Here is a 26,254-nt window from a genome sequence, read left to right as displayed (position 1 = left end):
CTCCTCTCTCTCCCTTCACGGGCCGCGGTCCTCACTCCCCCCTCCCCTCCTAATTAAACTTCCAAAAACACAGAGCTGCCTGTATCTGTTGTCTGTGGACGCGCCGCTGCAGACCAAATCTATCAGCCTCTGCTTTCAGGGTGGGCAGCAGTGACTAAGGACAACAGGTGAGAGGCAGGGAAGGCGCATATCATTCCTCCACACACATGACTGTACTCTTCATCCTCTACTGGGGAAGTTCAGGGTTTATTAGGGACTCGGGTTGGCCTCTCACCCTCCTGGTAGGAAGAGGCACTGAGGGTAAGGCAGTCTGAGAAGACTGGGGTCCTCATGGAGAGGCCAGCAGCCAGCCAGTCTTGCTGGCCTGCCTCTCCTGCTTTCCTCCTGGTCCTCTGGAGTAATCACATGGTGAGAATCTGCTTCGAAGACACGAAAGGCTTCATGGAGGCTTCTAAAGCCTGCTGGAAGTCCTGCAGTGGAACCTCAGACCAGGAAGGGGCTGTGAGCCGGCCTTGGCGGATGAGGTTGCAGAGAGTGAGAATCAGCTCCCTGAACTCATCTGCAGGAGGTGCAAGTCAGACAAGGAACAACAGGTGAGGTCTAGTGCGATGGCCGAGTGCTAACACAAGACACAATCGTGAAGAGCAATCCTAGGCACTGTAGGTGGGCAGTGAGTACTACCCTTCTCAGTGACGGCTATGGTGGCTCATCCACAGGACAGCATTACTGCACTAAGGAGCCAGAGGCCGCCAGGAAGGCAGAGTACCTGGCACATTGCTTGATGGTAACAGACCAGATGAGGAAAAGCTCTTTGATAGCTCTGGGCTTCCACTAGACTCCTCAACTGAGGCACCCATTATCCTTTCCCAGGTCTGCCTCTTGCTGAGGGCCAAATATAGTGTGGGAACTGAGGTGAAGGCCTCGGTGTGACGTGTATTTGTTTCTTTAAAGATTTATTTATTATTATATGTAAGTACACTGTAGCTGTCTTCAGACACACCAGAAAAGGGCATCAGATCCCATTACAGATGGTTGTGAGCCACTATGTGGGTGTTGGGAATTGAACTCAGGACCTCTGGAAGAGCAGACGGTGCTCTTAACCACTGAGCGATCTCTCCAGGCCTGAGAAGTGTTTTTCATATAAGTGTTTTTCACAAACTCAACCTTCAAATTTAATCCTACTTCCTGATTAAAGCTCTATGCTGGTAGGCATAGTGGTGCATGCATTTACTCCTAGCTCTTGGGAGGCAGATGCAGGTAGATCTCTGAGTTCCAAGTTAGTCTGGTCTAGGATAGCCAGAGCAACATAGTGAGACCTTGTCTTGAAACACACACACACACACCATAAAACAAACCAAACAAAACACAACCATGCTGGCTTCTCAGTTACCTTTAGGGCAGGAGTATGAACTTGTTAGGCCTTTTGTAATCCAGTCAGAACCTACTCTCTCAGTCCAAGACCAGTCTTGATCCTCCAGGTGTCAGAACCTGCCCTATGTGGTGATGGGTTCCACTCTCTTTAAATGTTTACTTTGGGTGTAGTATATGTACTTCTAAGTGTATATATGTGTAGGTGAGACCACATATTGATTGAGGTGTCTTCCCTCAGTCATGTTTTTTTTTTTGGTTTTTCGAGACAGGGTTTCTCTGTATAGCCCTGGCTGTCCTGGAACTCACTCTGTAGACCAGGCTTGCCTCAAACTCAGAAATCCGCCTGCCTCTGCCTCCTGAGTGCTGGGATTAAAGGTGTGTGCCACCACCGCCCACGTGTTTCTTATTCCTGGTAGACAAGATCTTATAGTCCTGAATGGCTGGAACTCTGTAGAGATCATGGAGATCCGCCTGCCTCTGCCTCTCAAGTGCTACGATTAAAGGTGTGCACCACCATTCTCAGGACCCCTTTATTTTCTGAGACAGTCTCTCAATGAACATGATGCTCTTTGATTTGGCTCTAGGCTGGGCCTAGAAGACAGCTACAGTGTACTTACATATAATAATAAATAAATCTTTCTCCCTCTACTCTCTACTTTCTCCCTCTCCTCTCTCCAGTAGTCCTGGGTACAGTCTTTTTCTGTGGATACTGGGATCTGAACTCAGGTTCTAAGCTTGCTTGGCAAGCATTTAACCAAGTTACCCCCAGCACTTCCTCTCACTGTTCTGAAGAGCTTTTCTACTCAGAACACCAGTGCATGTCACCACTTCCCTTCAGCCAACTCCATGCCAGTCTTCACTCTCAGCCTTGGCTCCTCATCTGGGAGCTGGGCGTAGCACTCAGAGGCCTATGCTTACTCTAGCAGCTCCATTCCAGAGATGGGAGAGTGTTGAGTAATCGACTTAGAAGCCCTGAACCTCAGTTTTCTCCTCTGTCAAATGGCTCAGTGTTAAAACCAACAATGTTTAAAAGAAGGCAGAGATCTGGTGACTTACCAGAATTCCTAGCTAGGCCAGACCTAACTAGATCTATCTGGTGAGGTTTTGGTTTTTATTTTATTTTCTAGTTGCTTTGTTTTTCCTTCTTTTCTTGAAACAGCATCTAGTTATATAACTAAGGCTAGCCCTGAACTCATAACCCTCCCACCTAAGCCACTTGAGAGCTAGGATACAAGTGTATACCATTGCACCCAGGCAGCTCCTCAGAACAAGAGCTGCTCTATCTCACTAGACTCTGTGCCAAGGACCTGCTGGCTCCATCTAGAAGTGATTTGCTGACCTGACAACGGTAAACTATAGTAATGTCCTTAATCCTGTTGAGGACCTAGTCACTTTGCAAGTTTTAGAGTAGCTGGTCACTCTGCAGCCATACTAGGCTCTACGCTCCTGTACCGCTTGGCATTAAGGCCATCAGTCACTCACCTGGACTGTGGTTCTTCTTCCACTGGGACAACCAAAAGCCCCGAAGTTTGAGGTCCTTAAAAATGAGCAGACTCTGTGGACACAAAATGATGCACTGAGGCTCTGAGTACTACAACTTAAAGCATTGCTTCAGGTATAGAACCCCCGAACTTAGACAACTGCAGTCAGTGTAAGGAAAGAGGCAGCTAAGCCCTGGCCTGCAGTATCCCCAACTTACCACAGAGGCTGTTACAGGCTGTTTGGCCATTCCCCCATAGGTCACCATGGTTCCTCCAGGCCTGTAGAGTCCAGAGAAAGAAGAGTGGGTGCAGGTACAGACAGAACCTACCATGGCCTAAGGAACTTGCTAAGGCACTTATAGGAACGAATCCTGGCTCTCAAAATCACTGGGAGGGCTTAAAAAAATATATAGCTTCCCAGTTTTAACCTCTGACTTAAAAGTATTAGAGTCAGGGACTGAATATCACACATACTGGGCATGGAGGCATATGCCTTTAATCCCAATCTGCCTAGCTCTAATGTAATTTCTTACAATGAATTCTGAGGATATCATGAGTTACATTTAATCTTTGCTACTGTCCCTGGTCCTTAACTCTTTCAGGAGTTTGTTGACAAAGGATGACCTGAGGCACATTTTTGGAGAAACCGAAGAAACCAGAAAGGACGTAATGGAGTCAACTGCTGTATTACTACCTATTAACCTATTAATCAGAGTGCTAGGGAGAAAGCTAGGACTTCCCTTGTTAAACATGTGCTCTCAGCTGTATCCCCAGGCTCCGAATGTTCTCTCTGTGCCTCTGTCTCCATATATGTGTGTGTGTGACTATATCTGTGTATCCTATGGTTGCCTCAGACTTGGTATCTATCTCAGTCTGGCCATGAACTCACGCTACTCCTTTTCCTTAGTCTCCCAAGTGCTAAGATTACAGGGGTGTCTCACAAGCAGAGCTTAATTTGGCCTTAAATTCCCCTCAGAAGGTTCTCACAAAAGAAATAAGTTCCTAATGGAAGCAAGCTCTCTCTCCTTGTACCAGACACAGCTCTAAGCTTGTTACCTGTACTGTCTCCATGAATTATCAGAGTGACATCAGGGGAGACTGATGTCTGTTCTATAGGACAGAGCTGAAGCTCATCATGTCTGCATTGCCTCACTGTCCCTTACACTACCTAGCAGAGGCAGAACCATATTTCTTATGGCTATTTCAGAGCTAAGGAGACTAAGGCTTGGGTCTTCATATTTTGCCTAACTCTTCACAGGTCTACAGCTAGAAAGCAGCAGAGCTGGGGTTTGAACCCAGTCCTAATGTCAGTGCCCACACTGTGAGCGCTTCTTCCTTTGACAATTGCATGGAGGATGCAGTCCGCCTCACAGGCTGCTCACTGCCTGAATGGGGGTGTTCTGTAGTTACGAGAACTTGGGGTCAACCCCTGCTGTCTTGTCAACTGCAACTTGAATGAAGTGATCACGCTCTCTGGGCTTCATTTTTTAAAGTATCAAATAAAGATGGGGCATGGGGACATAGCTCAGTGATGGGACATGTGCTTTGGCATGCCCGAGGCCCTGGGTTCAATCCCCAGAACCAAAAGGACAAGCAAAACAGGACTTTGGAATAGTGAGCTCTGCCTATGACTGTAGATAGACGGCATGACAGCCCCTGCAGAGGCTGACTCTCAACACAGCTGTGTGGCTGTCCCAGTCTAGGCTCCACCTTAGTAGCATAGCTAGCTCCTCAACTCACAGCTTGTGGTGTTGGTGAGTCACTGTGGAGGCACTGCTTTGCTGGGAAGTACTTCTTTAGGTGTCTTCCCGGTGGAGAACAGCACACAGTGAGTGCAGTTTCTTCGTAGTGGGTGGGAACCGATAGAATGCCCGTCTCTGGTCCCCTCAGCACGTTTTTTTTTTTTTTAAAGATTTATTTATTGATTTATTGATTGTATATGAGTACACTGCAGCTGTCTTTAGACACACCAGAAGAGGGCATCGTATTCTATTACAGATGGTTGTGAGCCACCATGTGGTTGCTGGGAATTGAACTCAGGACCTCTGGAAGAGCAGTCAGTGCTCTTAACCACTGAGCCATCTCTCCAGCCCCACCCCAGCACTTTTATATGTTTCAAAATATCTTGTAAGAAATATCTTAAAAAGCCAGTAAGAGATGACTCCTGGGTTCCTGGGGGAGAAAAGGGTGGCTAGGCTTCTTATTAGAGACAAGATGGAAAGCACTGGCCAGAGAGCAACATGTCCTTGCGCACTGTTGTCAGCATCCTGCTACCCTGGCCTATACTCACACTTGTCACTAGACAGCCCTCCTGATGGAGACCTGCAGGTTGAGGGACTTACGCTAGGTGCCGGAGCAGCTCTGTGGAACTCTTCCCACCAACACAGTTGAGAGCCAGTCGGGGCAGCGGCAGGTTCTAAAAGTAAGGAAGCTACGGTGAGGGCGCTACTAGCTGCACATGGGGTTAGAAGCTGCTAAGAGCAGCACTGTGAGGCCCAATTGCTGAGTCAGAAGAGAAGGAAATGGTGTGTGTGTGACTTTTGGGAAGAACAGACAAGCAGCATCTCTGTTCAGTGTCAAGGAACAGAGAAGTTTACACACGATAGGCTGATCTCCACTTCAGCAATGCTGTCCAGGGCAAACTCGCTCAACAATGGGTATGTGGTCCTTCCATATGCTTTAGTGCAAAAGGCCTCAGAGTGGGTCTGCTGGGGCGGATGCTCTAAAGAGGTACCGGCTTCAGTTCAGAGCGCTGGGGCCAGCCTCACCACGTGGTGCTGATGTGGTTCTGAGGCTGGTGCCTCATCTATGTCTGCTGTTTTGTAGAGTTTTCCTGAGGGATGTCAAGTAAACATGAGGCAGAAGCTTGGGAGCTTCTCTCTTCCTCTCTCCATGCCTTAGTTTCCTCATCCAGCTCTGACTCACACCTGCCATGTGGCTTGATGGACCACACCACACATGTTTAAAATCTTGGCTTTCCTAAAGTCTGTCTGCTTCCACCTCCTTCCATGTCTGGGCACTTAAATGGAGCATGCCATCCCCAGGCTAAGGTTGGATGGGCTTTGTCCTTTCCAGAAGAGAAGCTGGTTTGCAGAGCAGAGCAGAGAACCCACATTTTGTAATTACAGGGAGATGACATGGGATGAAGGGGCAAATGTTCTTAGCTGGGTGCCTTGGCTTTTATTTTTAAAAATTTTAAGATTTTACTTTATGCATGTGAATGTGAATGCTTTGTTTGCCTGCATGTTTGTCTCTGTACCATGTGTGTGCCTGTCACCTGTGGAGATCAGAAGAGGGTGTCAGATCCCTTGGAACAGGAGTTACAGATGGTTGTGAGCCACAGTATGGATGCTGGGACTATAAGAGTAACACGTGCTCCTAACTGCTTTCGCACCCCTCCAGACCCAGGCTAGATACCTTGAAGATGTTTTTTGTCTCAGGCATCCTTAGCTCCTCCTCTGTGAGGACGTAATCAGCTCCTAGATCCTTCAGCCTGTCAGTTAGCTTCTTGATGTTGGGTCTGGAAACCAAACACAATCAGGTCACACTGGCTAACTTCCCTCCCTCAAGGTCCCAGAAGCCCTCTGCCACAGCCCTGAGAACACATTTCTGTTTGGAGAACAGGGATAGAGAGAGGTTAAGCCAGACCTCAAGCAGGAGCTGTCCACATAATTTAATCATGCTCTACCAGCTCTTGCCTCCTTTCCTCCCTGGACAGAGCCAGGCTGGGAGACAGTCTGACAACCTATGAGTGCACATGCCTAGAGCCACCTGTGCCAGGGAAGAGCCATCCTACTTCCTCATTCTACTTAGACACCACTTTCTTTCCTCGTGTTCTCCAGGGCACTTGAGGGTATCATGCAAACACACTCTAGTGCAGACTGGCCCCGGACTCTCTGGCCCAGGCACACACAATCACTTTTCACCACCACTGCAGAGGCAGGGGTAGAAGTAAGTACCAACCCTCACAAGAAAGGTCTCAAGTGACTCGGCTACACTGGAGCACACTGAAGTTTAAAGGGACTGGAGGGGACAATGGAAAAAAGGTAAGTCTGTTACTGACTTGCCGTGTCTTCCTGAGCAAGCTGCTTCCTCTCTTGGAAACTTGAGCTTCCTCATCTGTAAAAGAGAGACCACAAGCCTGCCCCACCTCCTTCACAGCTGTGCTTAGTGCACACATGCAAGCAGACGGGGCTACAGAGTTCATACAACAGTACAAACCATGGCTTTCCCAAGTGAAACTGTGGTTACCCTAAGTCAAGTCTCCAACACTCCTGACTGTGCAGTAAGGACCATCTATGCCTCTTTCTGTCATCTCTGTGTGTCAGACTTTCACAGGGACTTCTTTTGCCCTGTGGAATGCCTGCAAGTCAGCAGCCAGGCACTCATGCTTACACATGTGCGCCATCTGGTGGAGATGTAGGTATGCGCAGGAACACGAGGGTTAGGCCTCCCAGTACCTGTCTCGGACCACGTTGATGGTCTTTAGGCGTAGGGCTGAGGCGATCTGAATGACTGCTTGCCCCACTCCACTGTTGGATGCATTCTGGATGACAGAGTCCCCTGTGGAAGAGACTATGTCAAGCCCTGCAAACTTGGGTTAAGGGCTCCCAGCCTGGGATCCTAAGGTAGATGTAGGACCTAGCAGTGGCACTTTCTTATACTGTGAACTATCACTCAGTTATCTCCACACTTTTCACACTCTACCACACCTATAATGCATCACATGATTAAGACACTCTGTCCATGTTTCAGACACTGCTTTGTAACTGACTTTGATCATCTTCCCAATTTTTATGTCCTCTATTCATCTATCTACCTATCTACCTACCCATCTACCTATCTATCTACCTACCTACCTACCTACCTACCTACCTATCTACCTACCTATCTATCTATCTATCTATCTATCTATCTATCTATCTATCTATCTATCTATCTATTCATCCATCCATTCATCATATACTCACCCACCCACTCATCCACCAATCAAGGAGCACATTCTCTCTTTCAACTATGTAGGTTTAGGGGTGAACTCAAGTTGTCAGTCTCAGAGGCAAACACCTTTGTATGCAGAGTCAGTCATCTCACTGCCCCATGCTGAGGTCGAGTCTCTGGTTTGAAATGTTTTTTTTTTTGTTCTCTTCCTTTTTAAGTTCAGTTCAACTGTGGCTTCCTTCATGAAGCCCTCTAAGGTTCCTTCTTGTTTGCTCCCAGAGAACTCTGGTATCTTGCCAATGCTCAGGCTGAACTGTTTTCTACACTAAGCTATACATAGGTCCATATTTATCAATACCCTTCAGTCCTGAGGGAGAGCCATCCCTTACTTCCTTGTGTATTATTTAATGATGGTGCATTTGAAATGGATGAGAGCCATAAGAGAAATGGGAAGCTCCTGGGCTCTACAGAATGTTTGCTTTTGCTTTGTGGCGCTAGGGGTGGAACCTAGGGACCTGAGCATGCCAGGCAAATACTCTGAGCTCTACCCTCACTCCTAGGCAGTGTGGTGCCCTAGGGAAGTGTGGGCTCTGGCACACAGTAGAGCCAGGTGTGCATCCTGCTTTACCAGTGACTGTAAGTAAACAAGACAGGCTGCATCATGTCCTCTTAAAACTTCAGTTTTAAAAAACAGGAGGCATGAGAGCATCTCCAATTGAAGCCAAATGAGCAGGAAGATGCTCTGTTGACTGGGGAACAGTGTCTGGTTTTGAAAGGCAGCAGGAGTCAGTGCAGAATGGGCTCTAGCTAGTGGCAGACTCCTAGGTCAAGGATGCTCATTTGCCTTGGCTCCAACCTATCACTAGTGCATTCTCAAACGTGTAGGTGGACAGCAGCATTGATCTGTTTCAGTTAGAGTTGAGGAGTACAGGAATACAAGATGATAACAAAGACAATGAAGGTGAGTATTGGGCTGCCAAAGCTGGTTTCCACAATCTGTGTCCATCTATGCATATTTATAGTGAACAATGTGCACTTATTCTTGCTTTGGATCAGGTCATGAGTTTGTCTGGCTGAGAAGTGGAGCGGTGGGCTGCTGATATTTGCAGGGGGTAGGTAGCAGCAGGAGGCCTGGCTCTATTCAGCTTCAGCACAGGTTACCCTAATCAGGAGTGACAGGACCAGGACATGAGACGAGGTGCCCAGTGCTGGCTATACCAGGACTGGCTTTCTCTACCAAAGGCACCTAGAACTCCCATCATGGCCAAGGGTCTTGGTCAGTGACTATCTAATTTTATCATAGTCTAGCATCTCTTGCCTCAGTTTCCTCAATGGCATGAGAGAAGAACGGCAGGTGATTTACCCAGCCCTGTGTGGCTCAGACAGGCAGTATACAGAGATCCTCACACAGTGGGAAGGCTGGGCTGGGCATAGGTGAGTGGTAGACTGACTGCCCGGCACGTCCCAGGCCCTGATTCTATTCCCAGAACTGTAAACAAGACAAACAAAGCCCTCACAAGCAGCAAAACCAAACTGGCCAGTCTTCTGTCTTCTGGGGTTAATTCTGTAGTTAGTGTGTCATATGAAGAGCAAGACTGAGGCCAGGTTGCTGTAATGGGCTCTGCCTTAATGGGCTTGATGGGCAGAGCCTTAATGAGCTCTGCCTCCGCCCTGTCTTGTGGTCCCATTGCCTTGCTCCTGCTTCTAGAGACCACTTCCCAAATGGAAGGCCTGCCCCCGCGCCTGCTTAGCCTCTGCTTTCAGAGGAGTGCAGTGATACTCTGGCTGCTTACTTGCTGAATGATTTCATGTAAGCTCACCTCTCTGGGTCTTTGTTCCCTCGCCGATGAAAAGGAAGACTGAACATACTGTAGTCAGTCTCTGGCATTCCTGCTCTCCATATGGGTGAGCAGTTAGGTGAGTGGGTGGAGGTGAAGCCTGGGTCAGACCTTGTTGGCCTGGGCTTGGGTTCTTAATCCCTAACAAGAGTCCTTTCTGTATTGCTCTGAAGATGTGACCCTTGCAGGGAGGATGCCTGCAAAGGTGCTCATGCAAGTGGAAGTGCTGAGCGGAACTGTTACCACTGAGTTCAGCATTTTATTGAAAACAGTGGCTATGTCTATCTCCCTGGCTTTGTGTCCCCAAAGCTTAGCACAGCTCAACACATTTTTGCTGTGTGACAGCATTCCAGCCCCAGCTCTGGAGAATGTGACCAGCACTTCTTACAGTGTGTCCTCTAGTGTTTTCTAGGAACCCACTGAACATCTTTTTACTTAAGAGCAGTAAGACCTACTCAGGTTAGAGCCTGTCACCCCCAGGGACCCTTCCTCTACCACATGTGCCAGCGACTTCCCAAGTCCTTTGAGCCAGGATTTTGGTGTACCCCAGTGGGAAGACTCTGGATTGCTCCTCCAGCTTGCTCCCTCAGCTCGCAGGTTCCTACCTGGCTGCAGCTGTTCAAAGTCCACCAACATCCTGTAGGCTGTGCAGGGATTGACACCTAGGGTGGCAGCACTCTGGAGAGGGATGTCCTTAGGGATTCCAATCAGCGCTTCCTCACTGAACACCGCCTCAGTCCGCCAGGTTCCTGAGTCAGAATGAGGCAGGGGAGTGAGAGAGGAGCCCCTGCACACCCAGGCCCCTCTCCTTGGTACAAGGGCATCGAGGAAAGCAGACTTGGGAGTAAGCCTTGAAGGAAAGAGTAAGGCTCATGGTGTTCAAGTCCTCGTGGATAGTTACATGTGTGGTGATGTAAAATAACAAAGCAACTTTAACTTATGCTTTGAAAGCCATAGCCCAAAGAGTCCTGAAAGAGTATAGTGGGAAACATAGGAGACAAGACTCCACTGAGCTCTCTCTCCCTTTGTGTTTCAGTCTGAGTAAATTTTGCTTCCCAAGATTCAGATCTTCATACACTGGACTGGATGGATACTGTCTGCCACCCTACTGGGCCAGTGTTAGCTAATCAGGGAATGTAAACTCAAGACTCAATCAGTAAAGTTTCTATAGGCAATCCATTACTTTGTAAACATGAATAAACAAAGCAGAGTGGGGTCTCAAGCTGGAGAGTAAACTCATAACAGTAAGTATAGTACAGTGTTCCTTCATGGCCAAAAGTAGAATAAAGGCTAAATGGTAAGCCTGAGAAAGTCAATTTAGACAGCTATCTGCTAGCTCAAACAGAACAGCTTTTACCACCCCGAAGTTAAAAACTAAAAGCACCAGGCTAGAAAGATGGCTCCGTGGTTAAGAACACTGGCTGTTCCTCAAGAATCTGAGTTTACTTCCCAGCACACACATGATGGCTCACAACTTTATAACTCCAGTTCCAAGGGACCAGACATCCTCTTTGGGCCTTGTCATGGCTTGAATATGCTTGGCCAAGGGAGTGACACCATTTAGAGGTGTGGCCTTGCTGGAGTAGGTATGTCACTGTGGTCTTTAAGACCATATCCTAACTGCTTGGAAGTCAGTCTTCCCAGCCTTCAGATGAAGATGTAGAAGAACTCTCAGCTCTGCCTGTACCATGCCTTCCTCGATGCTGCCTTGTTCCCGCCTTGATGACTGAACCTCTGAACCTGGAAGCCAGCCCCAATTAAATGCTGTCCTTTACAAGACTTGCCTTGGTCACAGTGTGTGCACAGCAGTAAAACCCTAGCTAAGACAGGCCTCCAAGGGCACTGCATGCTTGTGGTGTGGACGGAAGAACTATAAGTTTGAAGAAGGTTCAACCCCGCCCCCTAGAAAATCTCATAATTGAAAACAGCAGGCATTGGAACCAGCCCCTGCCAGGGTCTCCCTGTCCTGAAACAGGTAACCATGACACCCACTGAGCATAAAACCTAGAGTTCTCCATGCTAATGAGGCATCTAGGTATGCCTTAGTGTTTAGCCAATGAGCTTCCTTGTCCTTCCTGGACTTCCCCTCCTGCAAAAGGTATTTAACCCCTGGTTAACCCTGATTAAGGTGTATGCATTCACATCTGCCATAACAATAAAGCAGTTTGGACAAACAAGGACTGTCTCCCTCATTGAAGATTGCCATGGGGGGAGGCCTTTGTTTTAAAGAGCCTCAGGTTCAACCACCCCTTTCCTGCCTGGTGAGTAGGGGAAGGACAGACCCTTGGACCACTCAGGTCCCTAGCAGTGTCTGGGTACATAGGAAAACCACAACATCCATCCCAGATCTCAATGCTTCTTGCCCGGAAGAACACAGGCTAGAACCCCAATCATGGATTGCATTCTGCTTTCCTTGGGTAGCATGCTCCGGCATCTCAGCCTGACTATACACAAATGCTAGCAAAATACTTATATATATTAACTAGAACTTTAAAAAAATCTTTTAGAAGGCAGGGTATGGTGGCACATACACTTTTAATCCCATCACTTGGAAGCTAGAGGCAGGTGGATTCAATTTCAGGCCAGCCTAGTGTACTCTGTCTTGGGGGGTGGGAGGAGAAAGCCAACAGAATCAAAATGTGGGTTAATTACTTCTTCAGCTTGCCTGAGATGAAGCTGCTTCATGTCCCAGGCTCACTTTATCCTGGGTAGAAAGCAGTTCCCACACCCACCTTAATAAAGGCCTCGGCAGACAAGGCTCAGAGGCGCCAATCCTCCGCTTTTGCTGTGTGGTGTTCCTGCTATCTATCTACCTCTACTTTATTAAAGCTCTCTCATCCTTTCCTTTGGTCTCCACATCATTCTCTGGAGGGAGTGTCTCTAACCTTAGGCCACCTCACTCATTTTGGGAACACTACCCTCTTGTGGCTCCTGTGAAGATCCATCTGGATAATGGACGTGCCCTGAAAAAACGTAAGAACTGACAAGAACAACTCTGTAACAGCTCCTTTCCATATATACACAGAATGCTGTCCTAGCTTGGCTCTTCAGGGTTGCACCCCATGTGGCGCCACTCCACCTCTGGAACCTTCTTTCTCATTATGTAACCTGTCCCATTGGTAGATCCTTGGCTGAGGCTGCACACTGGATTTTCCATTTGCCAAACTTACCCTAATGATTGGTTCTTTTACCTCTTCCACAGGAAATGCCTTTTGGCTCATCTCTGCCTAACAACTTCTCCTGCTATGGACCTGCTCTAAGACTCTCTTCCACAGTCTCACAAACAGCTCTGTCAGAACAGCCACAATCTCTTCTACTTCCTGTGTTGGGGTACTCCCTTTCTTGAGTTTCTGCCTTCCTGACACTTTAGTCAGATTTGAGCCTTCTGGAGAGCAGTATCAACCTTACTGTAATCTGCATCAACCCTTACAGCAAGGATATAAGGAGTCAGATACTCAAAGCTCAAATCAACAGGGAGCCAAGGAGATGTACACATAGATGTGTCCCTCCAGAGCACAACAAACATTGAGGTGGCCTATTAACTTATCAATGGTTCTCTCAAGGCTTAGGTGTACTGAGCCAGTGGTATGCACCTGAGGTATAGGGTCTGGAAGAATAAATGGCTGCCCACACCCGGGGACACTCACCCAAACCAGCCTTTGCTGGGATCACCCAGTCTCCTGGCTTCAGTGCAGACACACTGCTGCCCACTGCTATCACCTGCCCAACGCCTTCGTTCCCTCCGACAGCAGGCAGCTGGGGAAGGAGGCCATAGTTCCCTGGGAGAGAAGAAGTCAGAGTGTAAATGTGTGGTTTGGATAAGTGTCATCTGCAGACTCGAGTATTTGAACACTTCATCCTGAGCTGGTGACACTTTCTGGGGAGGTCTAGGGGGTGTGGTCCTGCTGAGAAAGTGTGTTGATGAGGGTAGGGTTCAGTCTTGAGAGCACTGTGCCATTTCTAGTGCTTGCCCTATGCTTTGGATTCACGACGTGAGCCCTCAGCTCCCTGCTTATGTGCCTGCGTGCCTGCACCCTGCCATTACAGACTCTAACCCTCTGGAACCACATGTCGGAACAGAACTTTCTTCTACAAGTGGTTTTGGTTATGATGGTTTTCGTTATCCTGGTAACAGAAAGTAACACAGTCACGCTGCCAGGTTCTGCTGAGACTCTGAAGGGCATAGACTTTGTGATCAGTCACATTTGAGCTCATCAGGACCCTGCCCTCACGAGCTGTCCACTTAACCAAGCTCTGGCCTGACTCCTTGACTGAAAAAGGAGTCTAGCCTGTCACAGCTTCAGAAGGGCAGGCTTTACCACCAGTACAATTCACCTAACTTACAGAGCCGCGTGCTTAGAGGTTGGCCAGGAAGGAGCTCAAACTGTGCATACTACTCCTCTAGAGGCCAGCCACTGCTAATCCTGATTCATACTCTACCTGAGGAGGTGTGGAAAGGAGACAGCTGCTGAGCCAATTACCATAAGCTCCAGAGACCAAGGTTACCTTGGATCATATTTATGTCAGATGGATTGATAGGGGCTGCCAGCATCCTCACATGGACATCAGATCCTTCCACAGCAGTGAGCTCCAGGTTCTTCAGTCTAAGCACAGAGAGACACTGTCAGTAGCTAAGACTAAGTCTCTTCTGCTCAAACTGTCTCCCCAGGGTAGGTCAGCAACATGCCTCAATTGCCGTGTGTGCCTAGGGTTCTGACTAGAAAGGAGGTGCTTTGAGGACCAGCACAGAGTGCAGGCTCACATCAACTGCAGTGGACCAATCTTGGTATCCTCTTAGTGTCGGGGACAGAGGCATGAGTGAGCTTCTGTAGGCCTGGCCTCAGGAATCATGTGGCACACTCACTATTAATACAGCCACTGCTGATGTGTGAACCAGCATCACAGGTGAGGGTACCCCAAGTGGTTCTTCCAAACAAGCCTACTTGGGAAACTATGGGTCAGTCCTGTCCTCTAGGCATGTGTTGTTTTGTTGGCCCCAACACACAATGGTCAAAGGTGATATTTCCCTTACTGCAGAGTGAGGTGATAGAAAGAGAACCTCAGCATCTGTGAAGTGTCTCCACTGACTGTGACTCACACCCCAGGGAGATGGCCCTTCTGGGCTGGGGTCTTGGTCTGTTAGAAAGGTTGTGTGGGTGGAGACCTTGTCAAGCTCTGCCATAAGGTGGCTGGGTTCCCTGAGCACATTTCTTCTCTGAGCTAGTCTACTTGTAATGAAAGTTTGAGCTATATCCCTTCTAGCAGCTCTCAGGGGTTTCTGTGAAGCACAAGGACCCATGTAACAGGTAGTTAGGCCAGTCCTCGTAACTCCACCTTTACTGGAGGTAAAGCAGAGAAAGGCAGATCCACGGTCAGCCAGTTCAGTGAAAATGTCAACGCCAAACTCAGTGAGAAGCCTTGTCTCAAAGATGAAGAAACAACTGAGGAAGATGGCCCAGTGTCAACCACTAACCGCTGAGCCATCTCTCCAGCCCTATTCTAAAAATTTTAATATATATGAGTGTTTTACTTACGTGTGTGTATGTGTACTACACGTATGCCTGTATGAAGCCAGGAAAGAGTGCTGGTTCCTCTCAAACTAGAGTTACAGTCTTTCGAGCCACCATGTGGATTCTCTGCAAGAGCAGCCAGTACTCAAGACAAATGTTCTTCGTTGTTTTACTTTTAAAGTTATGTGGGTGTGCATTTCAGTACAGGTGTCTGTGAAGGCCAGAGGTGTTAGATCCCCTGGAGTTGGAGTTACAGGGAATGATGTGCTGCTAGATATGGGTACCGGAAACAAACCTGGGTCCTTTGTGAGAGAAGTCTGCACTTTTAGCCACTGAGGTGTCACCTCTGCAGAGGCCACGGAGGGCTGCTTACTGGCTTGCTCAGCTTGCTGTCTTATAGCACCCAGGGACCACTTTCCCGGGTGGCACCACCCACAGTGGGCTGGGCCTGCCTATCAATCACTAATTTAGGAAAAGCCCTAAAGGCTTCCCTGCCTATAGCTTGAACTTATGGAAGCAACTTCTCAACTGAGGCTATCACCTCTCAGCTGACTACAGCCTGTGTCAATGGGAAGCGTAAGCTCTCATCACTGCAGCGTGCCCTGTGACTTTTCAATGACTGCAAACTCCTTTCCTTTCCTGAAACTTAACGCTTCAGGTCTGCAATGCTTCTCTGCCCAAATGTATCTACAAAGTAATAATTTCCCTCACTTTTACTTAGCAGAATCATATATAATTGCCAGCCCGAGGCTCCTAGCATGGTGCCACAGTATCCTCACACTACACTGAGATAATTCACCTGCCTCCTCCAGAACCTCACCTTTTTAATTAGACCTAAGGCATGATCTTAGGCTAAAAGTGTGATTTTTTTTTTCAAGTAATGTCTTATACTAATAGTAATAATCGAGGCATATTCTACTGAGGTCTTCTCTCCACCAAGCTCAGTGCTGAGAGCTTTACACCCAAAGCTTCTGTGAGGGATGTGTTAACAGTCCATGTCTACTAGGAAGCATAGTTCCTGGAGATTTTGAAGTACACACTGTCAAGTCAAAGCTGACACTGATTTACATGGCTGTACACGAACATCTAGAGATGAGTTTGAGAATCCTGACAGCCTACAAGAATCTCAGAGAATCTAGGGAACATAAGCTAGGAACCCTGGACTCATAAAGAAAAGCCACTGCGATTGAGAATCAGCTTTAAAACGAACTCTCCACAGAAACGAGTGGGAAACCAGGGACAAGTATAGACGAAAAGGCTTTGGTAAGGAAGCGCGCGTGCGTGCGTGCGTGCGCGCACGAGCGCGCGTGTGTGTGTGTGTGTGTGTGTGTGTGTGCAGCTGGAGGAGTGAGGGGGTCCTCCCTATAATAATAACTGCTGCCTACTGAGCACTCACCAGCCAGGCTCCCTGCCGAGTGCTTTCTAGGCAGGCCAGCTTCCACCCTATTTCAATAGCTTGCAGACTATTGTTCTGCTTTTATAGCTGAGGAACAAAAGCACAGAAGAGGTAAATAACTCGCTCAGGCTGCTAACAGTGGTAGGTGGTTGATCTCAGCTGAACCTGGCCTTCAGATGTTAAAAGAAGCCACCTGGTAAGTGCTCCAAACCAAGCTGTGAAATGAGCCCCAGCCTGACCTGGCCTGGAGATTGAGCCTGCTGCACTGGCTGAGGGAGAGGAGGGTGGCTGGCATTGCAGGGGAGGCCATCAGTGATACTTTTCTGAGAGTCTATGGATTAAGTCTGTATCCCAAAGAAAAGTCCAGCCCCGAGCAAGCAGGTTTGCAGACTAGCTGCCTCTTTGAGTTATCCCCATTGCTTCTCCTGCATCCTGACAGATAATCAGACTTTTCTTGTAAGCTGACAAAGCCCAGGAGCTCAAGCTGCTTAAAGCTCAACACAGCTTTTCTTTTTCCTGCACATTTTTCTACACGTTCCTCCCTTAGCAAGGATTTCATGTCCACAGTTTCTCCGTGAAATGAAACATTCAATTCAGCCTTCAAGACACAGCTCAAACTTTCCTTCTCTGCTCTTCCTGGTGCTGTCCATTGAAAATGGTCACTTTCTTAGCTCTTCTGCTAGGCATCAGGGGTGACTATACCAGTTAAGATCATCACATGGAAGTTTAGTGCACTGTAGTTTATAAAGTCTTCCCATAGGAGATGTGTTTATAAAAAGACAAAGGGTATAGGAATATGTTCTATGGGGGTGTGGTGAGGTATGGGGGGAGGGGGTGCCTCAGCGAGCCCATGCTGAGGCATCCCTTTCCCCTGAGGGACCAGCCACATGACCATATAGTATAGAATAGAGTTTATTTAGGGCATGGGGAGGGGAGTTAAGAGGGTAGAAGAGGCAGAGAAAGGCAGAGAGAAGGAGAGAGTAGAGAAGAGAGTGGCTGGCCATGGCCACATGGAGATGGGGGGAAGGGAATGGGGAACAAAGGGGCAAGAGGCAAGAGAGAGGCAAAGGCAAGAGAGAGGCAAGAGTCGAAGAGGGACAAGAGAGAGAGGAGGGGCCAAGCAGCCCCTTTTATAGGGCCAGGCCTACCTGGTTGTTGCCAAGTAACTGTGGGGAGGAGCATACCTGATGGTTGCCAGGAGTTTAGACAGAATATCAACAATAGGTGTTTTTTGTTTTGTTTGTTTTTCCAGACAGTGTTTTTCTATGTGTAGTCCTGGCTGTCCTGGAACTTGCCCTGTAGACCAGCCTGGCCTCAAACTCACCTGCTTCTGCCTCCTAAATTCTGGGATTAAAGGTGTGTGCCACCACCGCCTGGCTCCATGTATGTTTCTTAATTGATCAAGGCATAGGCTCAATATCTCTTTTCTGGAGTTCTTGGGGTCTGATGTCCTCCAGAGTTATCTATACACGGGAGAGCTGGGCAGCCCCGTGGTCGGGTACTCCTGCATAAAGAGGCATGGATAGTCACACCAGAAGGATAGACAGTGGCAATCTGCTTTCCTTCAAATCCTCAGTTTTCAAAACTTTTTGGAAACAATGGAAAGGACTTTGGGTCTGGGTCCTTAAGATTTGAACCCAGAACCTTTTTTAGTTATCATCTGGTGTGTGTTTGTGTGTGTGTTCATGAGCACACTGGGGTGGGTTAGGAGGTGCTTAACAAGTATCTAGCTCCAAACTCATCTCCAGTGAGAGAATGTGGCCTAAGAGTGATGACTCCCAGACTTAGTTTGGGTTCCTGGCTGAGCAGAGAGGAAGGACTGGCAGTAGGCAGAAAGGTGCTGTATTTGGTGGATGGGCAGTAGACGGCACTGGCTAGCAGCCCACTGTGTGTTAAACTTAACTGTGGCCACCAGGCTGGACAACACAAAGACAGGTAACTGAGTCGTCCCAAGCTTGTCAGTTTGCATCTACAGGTTTCTTAGTCTTCCCAGTGATTATGCTTCAGGTATCACGTCATGCTAATTTTGAGGCTCAGAGAAACTAAGTTAGCTGGCTTTAAAAAAAGTAGCAAGCCTTGCTCTTAAGCCAGACTTGGGGATTCTCCTAGGAGACATCAGCTTTCCCTAGGATTCCGTACATCTGAGGAACACTGCCTGCCATCCCCTTCCTGAGAGTCAGCACACCCACACCATGAAGGCTCTGAGAAGTCCTGCAGTAGAGGAACCCAGGAGGCTTGGTCCAGCTCCCCTGACTGGAACATGATTTTCACAGATCTGCTTACCTCCCAAGAGTAGGTAGGACATTGGACTACAAACTATCCCTGGTCTCATTGGCTCCTGGAAGGCCTGGCAGAGATTCACAGAGGGAAGAAAGATGGGTAGAGACAGGCAGGGCAGAGATTAGAGTCTGGGAAGTGGAAACTTTGTACACCAGCGGGTGGTGGTGGGAGGCAGGCCCGATACTTGCTTCCCGCCTGGGGTGAGCTGTGTTGGTTCAGCTGCATCTCATCAGGAAGACCAGCCACAGCCTGCCCTCATGGAATGCCATCAATGCCACAGACACTGTTCCTGCAGACAGCTCTAAAGCGTCGTCAAGGATACCGCTGCTGAGACATAAGGAATACAGAAATACAGGGCTAGGTCTGAATTCCAGGAGCTGGCTCTTCCTTTGGTGCCACGATAGCAATCCTCGTTCCACTTGTTTGTTTGTTTGTTTTAAGTTCATCGAAGGGAACGATGGCTGTGCTGCAGAACTTAACTGAGGCCTCCAAACACAGCCTGGCTGTATTGCAAGCCACCTCCCAGCACTGTTCGGATCTCTCCCCTGTGAGTCTGATGAAGGCGCCAGGCAACTTCGAGAGCTGCCACTGTCTCAATTGACAGATCCCAGGCTGGATAAGGTCACAATGGCTCCTTTGAGGCTCAGGCTGTACACCTGTGATGCCATATGAAGTACAAGAGAAACAAAAGCAGGCAGAAGAAAGAGCCTTTTGAGAGGGGAAAGAGAGAGCCTAGTCCCCGGGGACTGCTCAGTTCTATCTGCTGGGTAAGGTAGGCACCGGCCAGCTCTGTTGAGTGCTCTTTCCTGCCTCCCATGTTTAATCAGCAGCCATTTGTTCTTATCTTTCATCTTTCACTCCATCATTGCAAATAATTTTAGTCAGACCTGACTGAGAGCACATCACAGACTAGAGACCTCCCCATCTGCTCAGCACATGAGGCAGGAACGTGTGCCTTATACAGCACTGGGCAAAGGTGACTGACACCTCCTGTGGCTTTCCTCAAGTCTGTATGTAGTCCCCATGACTGGCAGGTTGCTTTCTGTGATTTAGCGAAGTGCTTAGGGTGCTGGGGCTTTTTAAGCAGGACACAAATCCCAAATGGGAGGAAGATGGCCCCTCAGTTCCTGACTTGTAACCCAGAGCAGGGTGTAAGAGTGGCCTAAGTTGGTGGAGAGCTAAAGGAGTCTTGGATTCTTAGGGACCAGAGCTCTGTCACTCAGCAGACTTGCTGGGCCTCTCCTGGCTTTCCTGCCTCAAGGTGACCCTGCCCACCTTCTACTTGGGACTCATCCTGCCCACCTTCTACTTGGGACTCATCCTGCCCACCTTCTACTTGGGACTCATCCTGCCCACCTTCTACTTGGGACTCATCTTTTGGTCCATCAAACACAATTTTTGCTGCCCCTTGACCCCTTTTTATTGAGGGTCTCAGTATGTTGCCCAGCCTAACCTTTAACTCCTGGGCTCAAACAAGTCTCCCGCTTCAGCATCCCAAGAAACTGGAGCAGGTAGTCCAGTGGTGCTTGGCTTAGTCCAGTGGTGCTTGGCTTTCATAGGCCTGTCAAAGGATGGCTTGAGAAACGAAGAGTTGTTTCTCCGTTTCCATGTGTGCAGTGCTGTGCTGAGAGGAATCCACTAGAGTTCAGACCATAAATGTCCCTGTGTTAGAGGTTTGGTGGCCAGGGCACTGTGGGTAAGAGGTGGAGCCCGGGGGTAGGTCTTCAGGTGGTGTTCAAAGAAGAGGGACTTAAATGCTCAGCGGTTGAGGAAGGATTGGAACATGGGCCATTGCTCTTGTACATGGTCCTCAACAAAACCTCTCAAGCTAGTATGATTTTTGTCATCTGTTCATCTGCTTCTGAAACGAGGGCCCTCTGTCCTCACTCTGAGTGAGAAAGGCCACGAAGCATGTGATGAGACAGATAGGAATGTGACTTGGAGCAGCACTGAGTGACAGCATTTCCCTCCCAGAGGCTCAGGGTGTAGGGAAAACTCCTAACCTACTGTGTGGCTGCCATTCAGTATGTTTCACCTCTGAGGCATCTAGGAAGAAACTAGGGCAGTGGGGCATGGCTGAAGTCCATAGTGAGTGTGAATCCCATGACCTTGGCTTACTCTCCTCTGTGTCAGTTACTACACAATGACTCCGAGGCAGTAGGAGGCCCTAAGACCCTCAGGGCTTCTGCACTCACAGCCTCTGGTGCTTAGGACATCCCTCTCACATAGCATTATTCAATCTCCCATGGGGCTTAGACTTCTTGCTAGTCTGACTCCCCAGGGTTAGGAGAAGGGGATCAGGCACTCCTCTTCTGGATACCCATTACATTCTGAACACATCATAACACTTATTCCACTAGGCTACAGTGGCCCAACACCTGGACTAGACTGGGGGGTTCCTGGGGGCAAAGGTATAAATCACTTGCCTCTGAATCTTCAGGGCCCAGCGCCTACTTCCCCTCAAAGAACCAGTGCTGTCTAGTTTTCTGTATTAATGAACACTATGTCCACTTCCTTCATCTTTGACTATGGAAAAGTCCAAGATGGAGCCCTCAACAGAGCACCAAACCAAAATGCCAATTTAAAAAAATACCATGTCTGGTTTAAAATCCAAGTTACCTGCAGAATTTTTGTTTTACACACTGACATCAAGCATAGAAAGAACTCTTAAGAATGAAGATCATTCTATAATGAGAATGCATTGCCAACATAACCTGGGCCCCCTAACTTCCACCTGGCTTAAGTCAGAAAGGGTATTGTATCCAAAGGTTTCCCACTGTGGGTTCATCTTGCAGATGGCAGGTAAGAAGTCAGAGGTAGGGAGCAGGGGTTTCTTTTGGTGTTTTGAGACTGCCCAGGCTAGCTTCAGACTCATTATGTAGCCAAGACTGGCTTCAAACTCCCGATGCTCCTGCCTCAATTCAAGTGCTCAGATTACAGATATGAGCAACCACACCAGCTGGATGCAGGAACCAGGAAGAAGGCAGAGACTGGTATCTCCCTTGTCCCAGGGCAGGACTGTCCTCACAGAGAACAGAAAACTCAGGGCCACTGAATGAGCTGTAATTTTACTTTCTCTTCTATTATAATCCTAATTTTAAACTCCATCTCTCTGGGTGGGGGGTGGGGGGGAGGGGAGACAACCTTTCAGATGATTGCAACTGCTTCTTCCAGCCTTTTTCTGTCCTAGGGACTCCTCCAATTCCATGAAGTACTTTAAGGAGGAGCATGCTAGCCGTCCTTTAGGCCTTTCAATCTTCTTAAGGCTCAGGTTCCGTTTCTGATTTACACTCAAGAGTGAACCAAGCTGGATTATGTTGATGTGATGCCTAGGACTGAACTCAGGGCCCTGAGCACACTAGGCAAGGACACTATCCTGAGCTACAACCCCAACTCCATCTGAATGACATACTCTTATGTAGAGAACTTAGTTCAACGCTTGCTACTTGGTGGGGATACATCAAACGAGAGTTATTTCTACTCTAGCACTAAAAAAAGCAGCAAAGTTCTGAGGGAATGCTCTGTGGGATGGGGGAGGGGCAGAAGAATTAGGGAGGAGGAAAGCAAAGGACATCCGGGTTACCAGACCTCTGTGGTGCAGAATCTAGAAGTCTGCACAGAGAACAATGGCTATGGCCACCTCTGAAATTTCCAGAATCCTGTAAGATTCTGCAGCCTGATTTCAAACTTTTCCCTATTCTCTTCCCCCACCTCCCAGAGCAGTGGCTCACAGTACAAAACACACCTGTCTGGGAACTACTGCTTGGATTTTAGATAGCTTCATGACCTTACTGGTTACCAGACCCAGAGATGCCCAGTCCTTAGGATGGGAAAAGAACACTTGATTCTTCAGCGGCTGTGGGTACTGTAAACCTCACACAGGACTACAAAGGGAATCTCGGTCACTGGCCTCAGCCCACATGCAAAGCTGTCTGAATCTGAGTCAGAAGGGAAGGTCAGGCCAGACCAGGGACAATCCCTACTGCCTGGCCATCTATCCAAAGGCATTGCTTCTCAACAGTGGCTGGGCATCAGTCACCTGGAGGCCTGAAGAGCTGAAATAAATGGCCCCCCTAGGCCACCTCAGACCTAGGGGAGCATTTCAGAGGCGGAGCCCAGGAATAGTTTCCAAATGTAGCACAGGTGACAGACAGACTGAGCTGTGAATCCAGGCTGAAGAGAATGCTCTGAACTTGGGGAAATACCTAGGGGTCTACATAGAAGGCAAAAGCTGCTGTCTTTTTTTCCTGGGGGCATCTGCAGACAGACTGGTCTGTTCCAGCTTCTCTGGCTCTCCAACAGGAAACCAATCTGGAGGCCACTGCTCACAGCTGTTTAACCACCCAAGCCTTCCTCATCACCTTGGGAGAACTCAATGAAAGGTGCACTTCCTAATTAACTGAGCTTTGGGTTCAACTAACAGGCTGACACAAATGAGCCTTTGGGAGCCCCACCACGCTGCTCTCATTTTGAGTCCATTTCTGAAAATGGAGGCCTGCTCATAAGGACTTTATCAGCTCACTGCAGCAGAATCTCCAGGGAAGTGTCTATCCTGACATGATTGACTCCCTATGAGCAAAATACAAGTTAGGGCTGGTGGGTCAGCTCAGCAGGTGGAGGTACTGATGCACAGACCTGACAGCCTGAGCTCCATCATCTGTTCCCTAAAGATGGCAGGAGAGAACTGACTCCTGAGAGTCTCACACACACACACACACTCTCCTAAAATCAAATATAAGATGTTTGATCTTAGACAAGTTAGTCAACCTCTGAGCCTCTATGCCTATAATATCTAAAATTCTGTTGGATCTTAATTCATAATTTCTGCATGTGAATTACCAGCTAGTTAATCTACACATATCTTACCAGTCAAAAGAGTTGTTAAGGTTGCCTGGAGTAGGGCTAAGGTAAAAGCGCCCACCTGGGAATTAGGGAACCTGGAGTCAGCTCTTTGCCCTAGCTTGGCTTAGCTGAGGGTTTGGCAAGGTCACTTAGTAATCTGGGCTGCATCACATACACACCATACAGGGATAAAAATGAGCTAATGTCACTCTAACAAAAAGCCCCACAGCTTCCCCTGTGGGGCCTTTATAACTCCTTGATTCACAGCACAGAATTATTGTAATGGTTTATGTACAGGCCAGGTGCTTTGACCGGCAGAGGAGTTCAGATAAACTCCAGGGCATGGGCCATCTAGCCACACCCACTTCCTTGAGAAGCTGAGGGAAGAGGGGCCACAAATTCCAGGCCAGCCTGGGCAACACTGGGATACCTTGTCTAAGGGGAGAGAAAAGAAGGGGAGCAGGAATAGTGGGGAACACACCTGTAATCCCAGCATTTGGGAATTAGAGCCCAGCCTCTGTTTAAAAAGGGGGGATGCAGTGGATAGATCTGGAGTTGCATGCCTTAAATCCCAGCATTTAGGAGGCAGAGGCAGGCCACCCAGGGCTACAAAGTAAGACCCTATCTCAAACAAACAAACATACAACCAAAGGAGCCCCCTCCCCCATGAGAAGCAGGCACCTTTGGTCCCAGTGCTGGGGGCTGGGGTAGCAGAGGTAGAAGGGCTCACTAGGAGCTCCAGGTCAGCCAAGTCTACCTGACAAGTTCCAGGTTAGCCAGGACCTGTTAAGGGAGACCCTAACAGGGAAGAGGAAATAAGAAGATGATGCATGTCAGTAAACCCAACTTCTCTTTTTGTTTGATTTTGAGGCAGGATCTCAATATGTAGTTCAGGTTGGCCTTACATTCACAATCTTCCTGCCTTGGCAAGTTTTGCGACTACAGGCACACACTGTATGCATCCCTAAAATTGTATTTGAGGTATTTTGTTTTGTTTTGTTTTTAAATTTTTATGTATTTTTACTGTGTATGTGTATTTTGAGACAAAGGCTCATTATTCAACATATGATGATCTCAAACTCATAACCCTTTTACCTTAGCATGCTGGGATTAGGAAACAACTCCCTTTTGCTTGTTTGTTTGAGACAGGGTCTCTCTATATAGCCCTGGCTATCCTAGAACTGACTGGCCTTGAACTCACAGAGATCTGCCAGCCTCTGCCTCATTAGTGCTGGGATTAAAGGCGCATGGCATCAAGCTGGGTTTAAACAACTCGTTATAACTAGGCCAAGATGCATACATGGCTTGGTGGAAGGAAACTCACATGAGAAAGAGGCAAAGGTGAATTCCAACACCTATTCCAATCACTAATTATCCCAATCACTTTAGACAAGTGTCTCGACCTCTGTGAAAAGCAAACAATAACCTATTACCTATTTAAAAATAGAAGTAGAATCTAGGTAGGCTGTCAGACCGTATGTTCAAATTCCTATTCTCACTGGCTGGGTGACTTTTGGGCAAATGTTAATTTTATCTTATCTGCAAAATGGAAAAAACATCCAATAACTACCCCCAGAATATTGTCGTGACACATAGTCGAGCGCATCCATCTAGACAAAGGAGTGACTGCCACAATCCTCAAACCAACGTGGGTCAGTAAACGCTGGCCTTCATTCTTGCACCTGTGCCTCGCGGGTCCTCCGCCGCCGGATAGCAAGCACGCCCTGGGTTTCGACATCTGTAGAACAGCAGAGCCCGCTTCCTCGAACCCTGTCTTCTCCTGTCAGTCCGCCGCCTGCTTAAAACCCTCCAGGAAGCCCAGTTCCCTCCCCGGTGTCCGCACCGACTCTTACCGGATGACCTTGGCTGGATCCCCGTGGTTGTCATAGACCAGCGCCCGCACCCGTGACGGCTCAGAGAAAGCGGAGTAGGAGGATGTGGTCCGGAAAGCCTCGAGGAGACTCGCAAGCAAACGTGCCCGGGTTCGCGACCCCGTCAGTCGCTGGCTGACCAACATGCTTCTTCCAGCACTGGCAGAACCCGGCGCTCCGGACTACGTCATTAGCCCGCGACCGCAAGCATGCGCCCCGCCCCACTCGTGGCCACGCCCCCTCCATTTAAAAGAGGTCGTTTGCTCTCTGCTCCGATAGTGGTCGGTCCGCTCACGTTGTGGCGTAGGTATTCAGAGACCTGGAGAAGTTGCAGAGCCAGCCAAAGCAGGACTGGCTTTAAGTTTGTCGCGTGGTGCTTCAGGGAAGTCCTTTACATTCTGGCCTCAGTATCTCCTTCCCACCCTTTATTGAGATACCACTATGCCAGGCTTTTGTTTTGTTTTGTTTTTATTGAGACAGGGTTTCTCTGTATAGTCCTGGCTGTCCTGGAACTCACTCTGTAGACCAGGCTGGCCTCGAACTCAGAAATCCTCCTGCCTCTGCCTCCCAAGTGCTGAGATTAAAGGCGTGTGCCAGGTTTTTTAAAGTATCATTTCATCTCCAATTCCCCAGAACAACACAGAGACTACTTCTTCTTCTTCTTCTTCTTCTTCTTCTTCTTCTTCTTCTTCTTCTTCTTCTTCTTCTTCTTCTTCTTCTTCTTCTT

At 48.4% G+C, this 26,254-nt stretch overlaps 1 protein-coding gene across 1 annotated transcript; it reads right to left on the bottom strand.

Moving 5' to 3' along the window:
• Window positions 1–225: 225 nt before the first annotated feature.
• Mecr (mitochondrial trans-2-enoyl-CoA reductase) lies at window positions 226–25,817 on the bottom strand. The gene is made up of 10 exons (XM_031378879.1): window positions 25,510–25,817; window positions 14,135–14,232; window positions 13,276–13,407; window positions 10,234–10,377; window positions 7,313–7,415; window positions 6,270–6,372; window positions 5,195–5,268; window positions 3,071–3,131; window positions 2,854–2,926; window positions 226–559 (listed from the first exon to the last, which is right to left on the bottom strand). The coding sequence occupies exons 1-10, from the start codon at window positions 25,671–25,673 to the stop codon at window positions 402–404; spliced, it is 1,110 nt and encodes a 369-aa protein (XP_031234739.1). The 5' UTR covers window positions 25,674–25,817; the 3' UTR covers window positions 226–401.
• Between the last annotated feature and the right edge of the window lie 437 nt (window positions 25,818–26,254).

Source organism: Mastomys coucha, unplaced genomic scaffold (assembly GCF_008632895.1).
Source record: "Mastomys coucha isolate ucsf_1 unplaced genomic scaffold, UCSF_Mcou_1 pScaffold18, whole genome shotgun sequence".
NCBI classification, from domain to species: domain Eukaryota; kingdom Metazoa; phylum Chordata; class Mammalia; order Rodentia; family Muridae; genus Mastomys; species Mastomys coucha.
Note: the sequence above shows the minus strand (reverse complement) of the source record. Positions and strands in the feature narration are given on the sequence as shown.

Excerpts from the sequence above, each read along its gene's own strand:
- Mecr (XM_031378879.1), bottom strand. The coding sequence starts at position 25,673 with ATGTTGGTCAGCCAGCGACTGACGGGGTCGCGAACCCGGGCACGTTTG. Across the intron at positions 6,373-7,312 it reads ATCAACGTGGTCCGAGACAG|ACCCAACATCAAGAAGCTAA; the intron begins GTACTGGGAGGC and ends TTTGGTTTCCAG. Across the intron at positions 5,269-6,269 it reads AGACAAAAAACATCTTCAAG|AACCTGCCGCTGCCCCGACT; the intron begins GTATCTAGCCTG and ends CCTTACTTTTAG.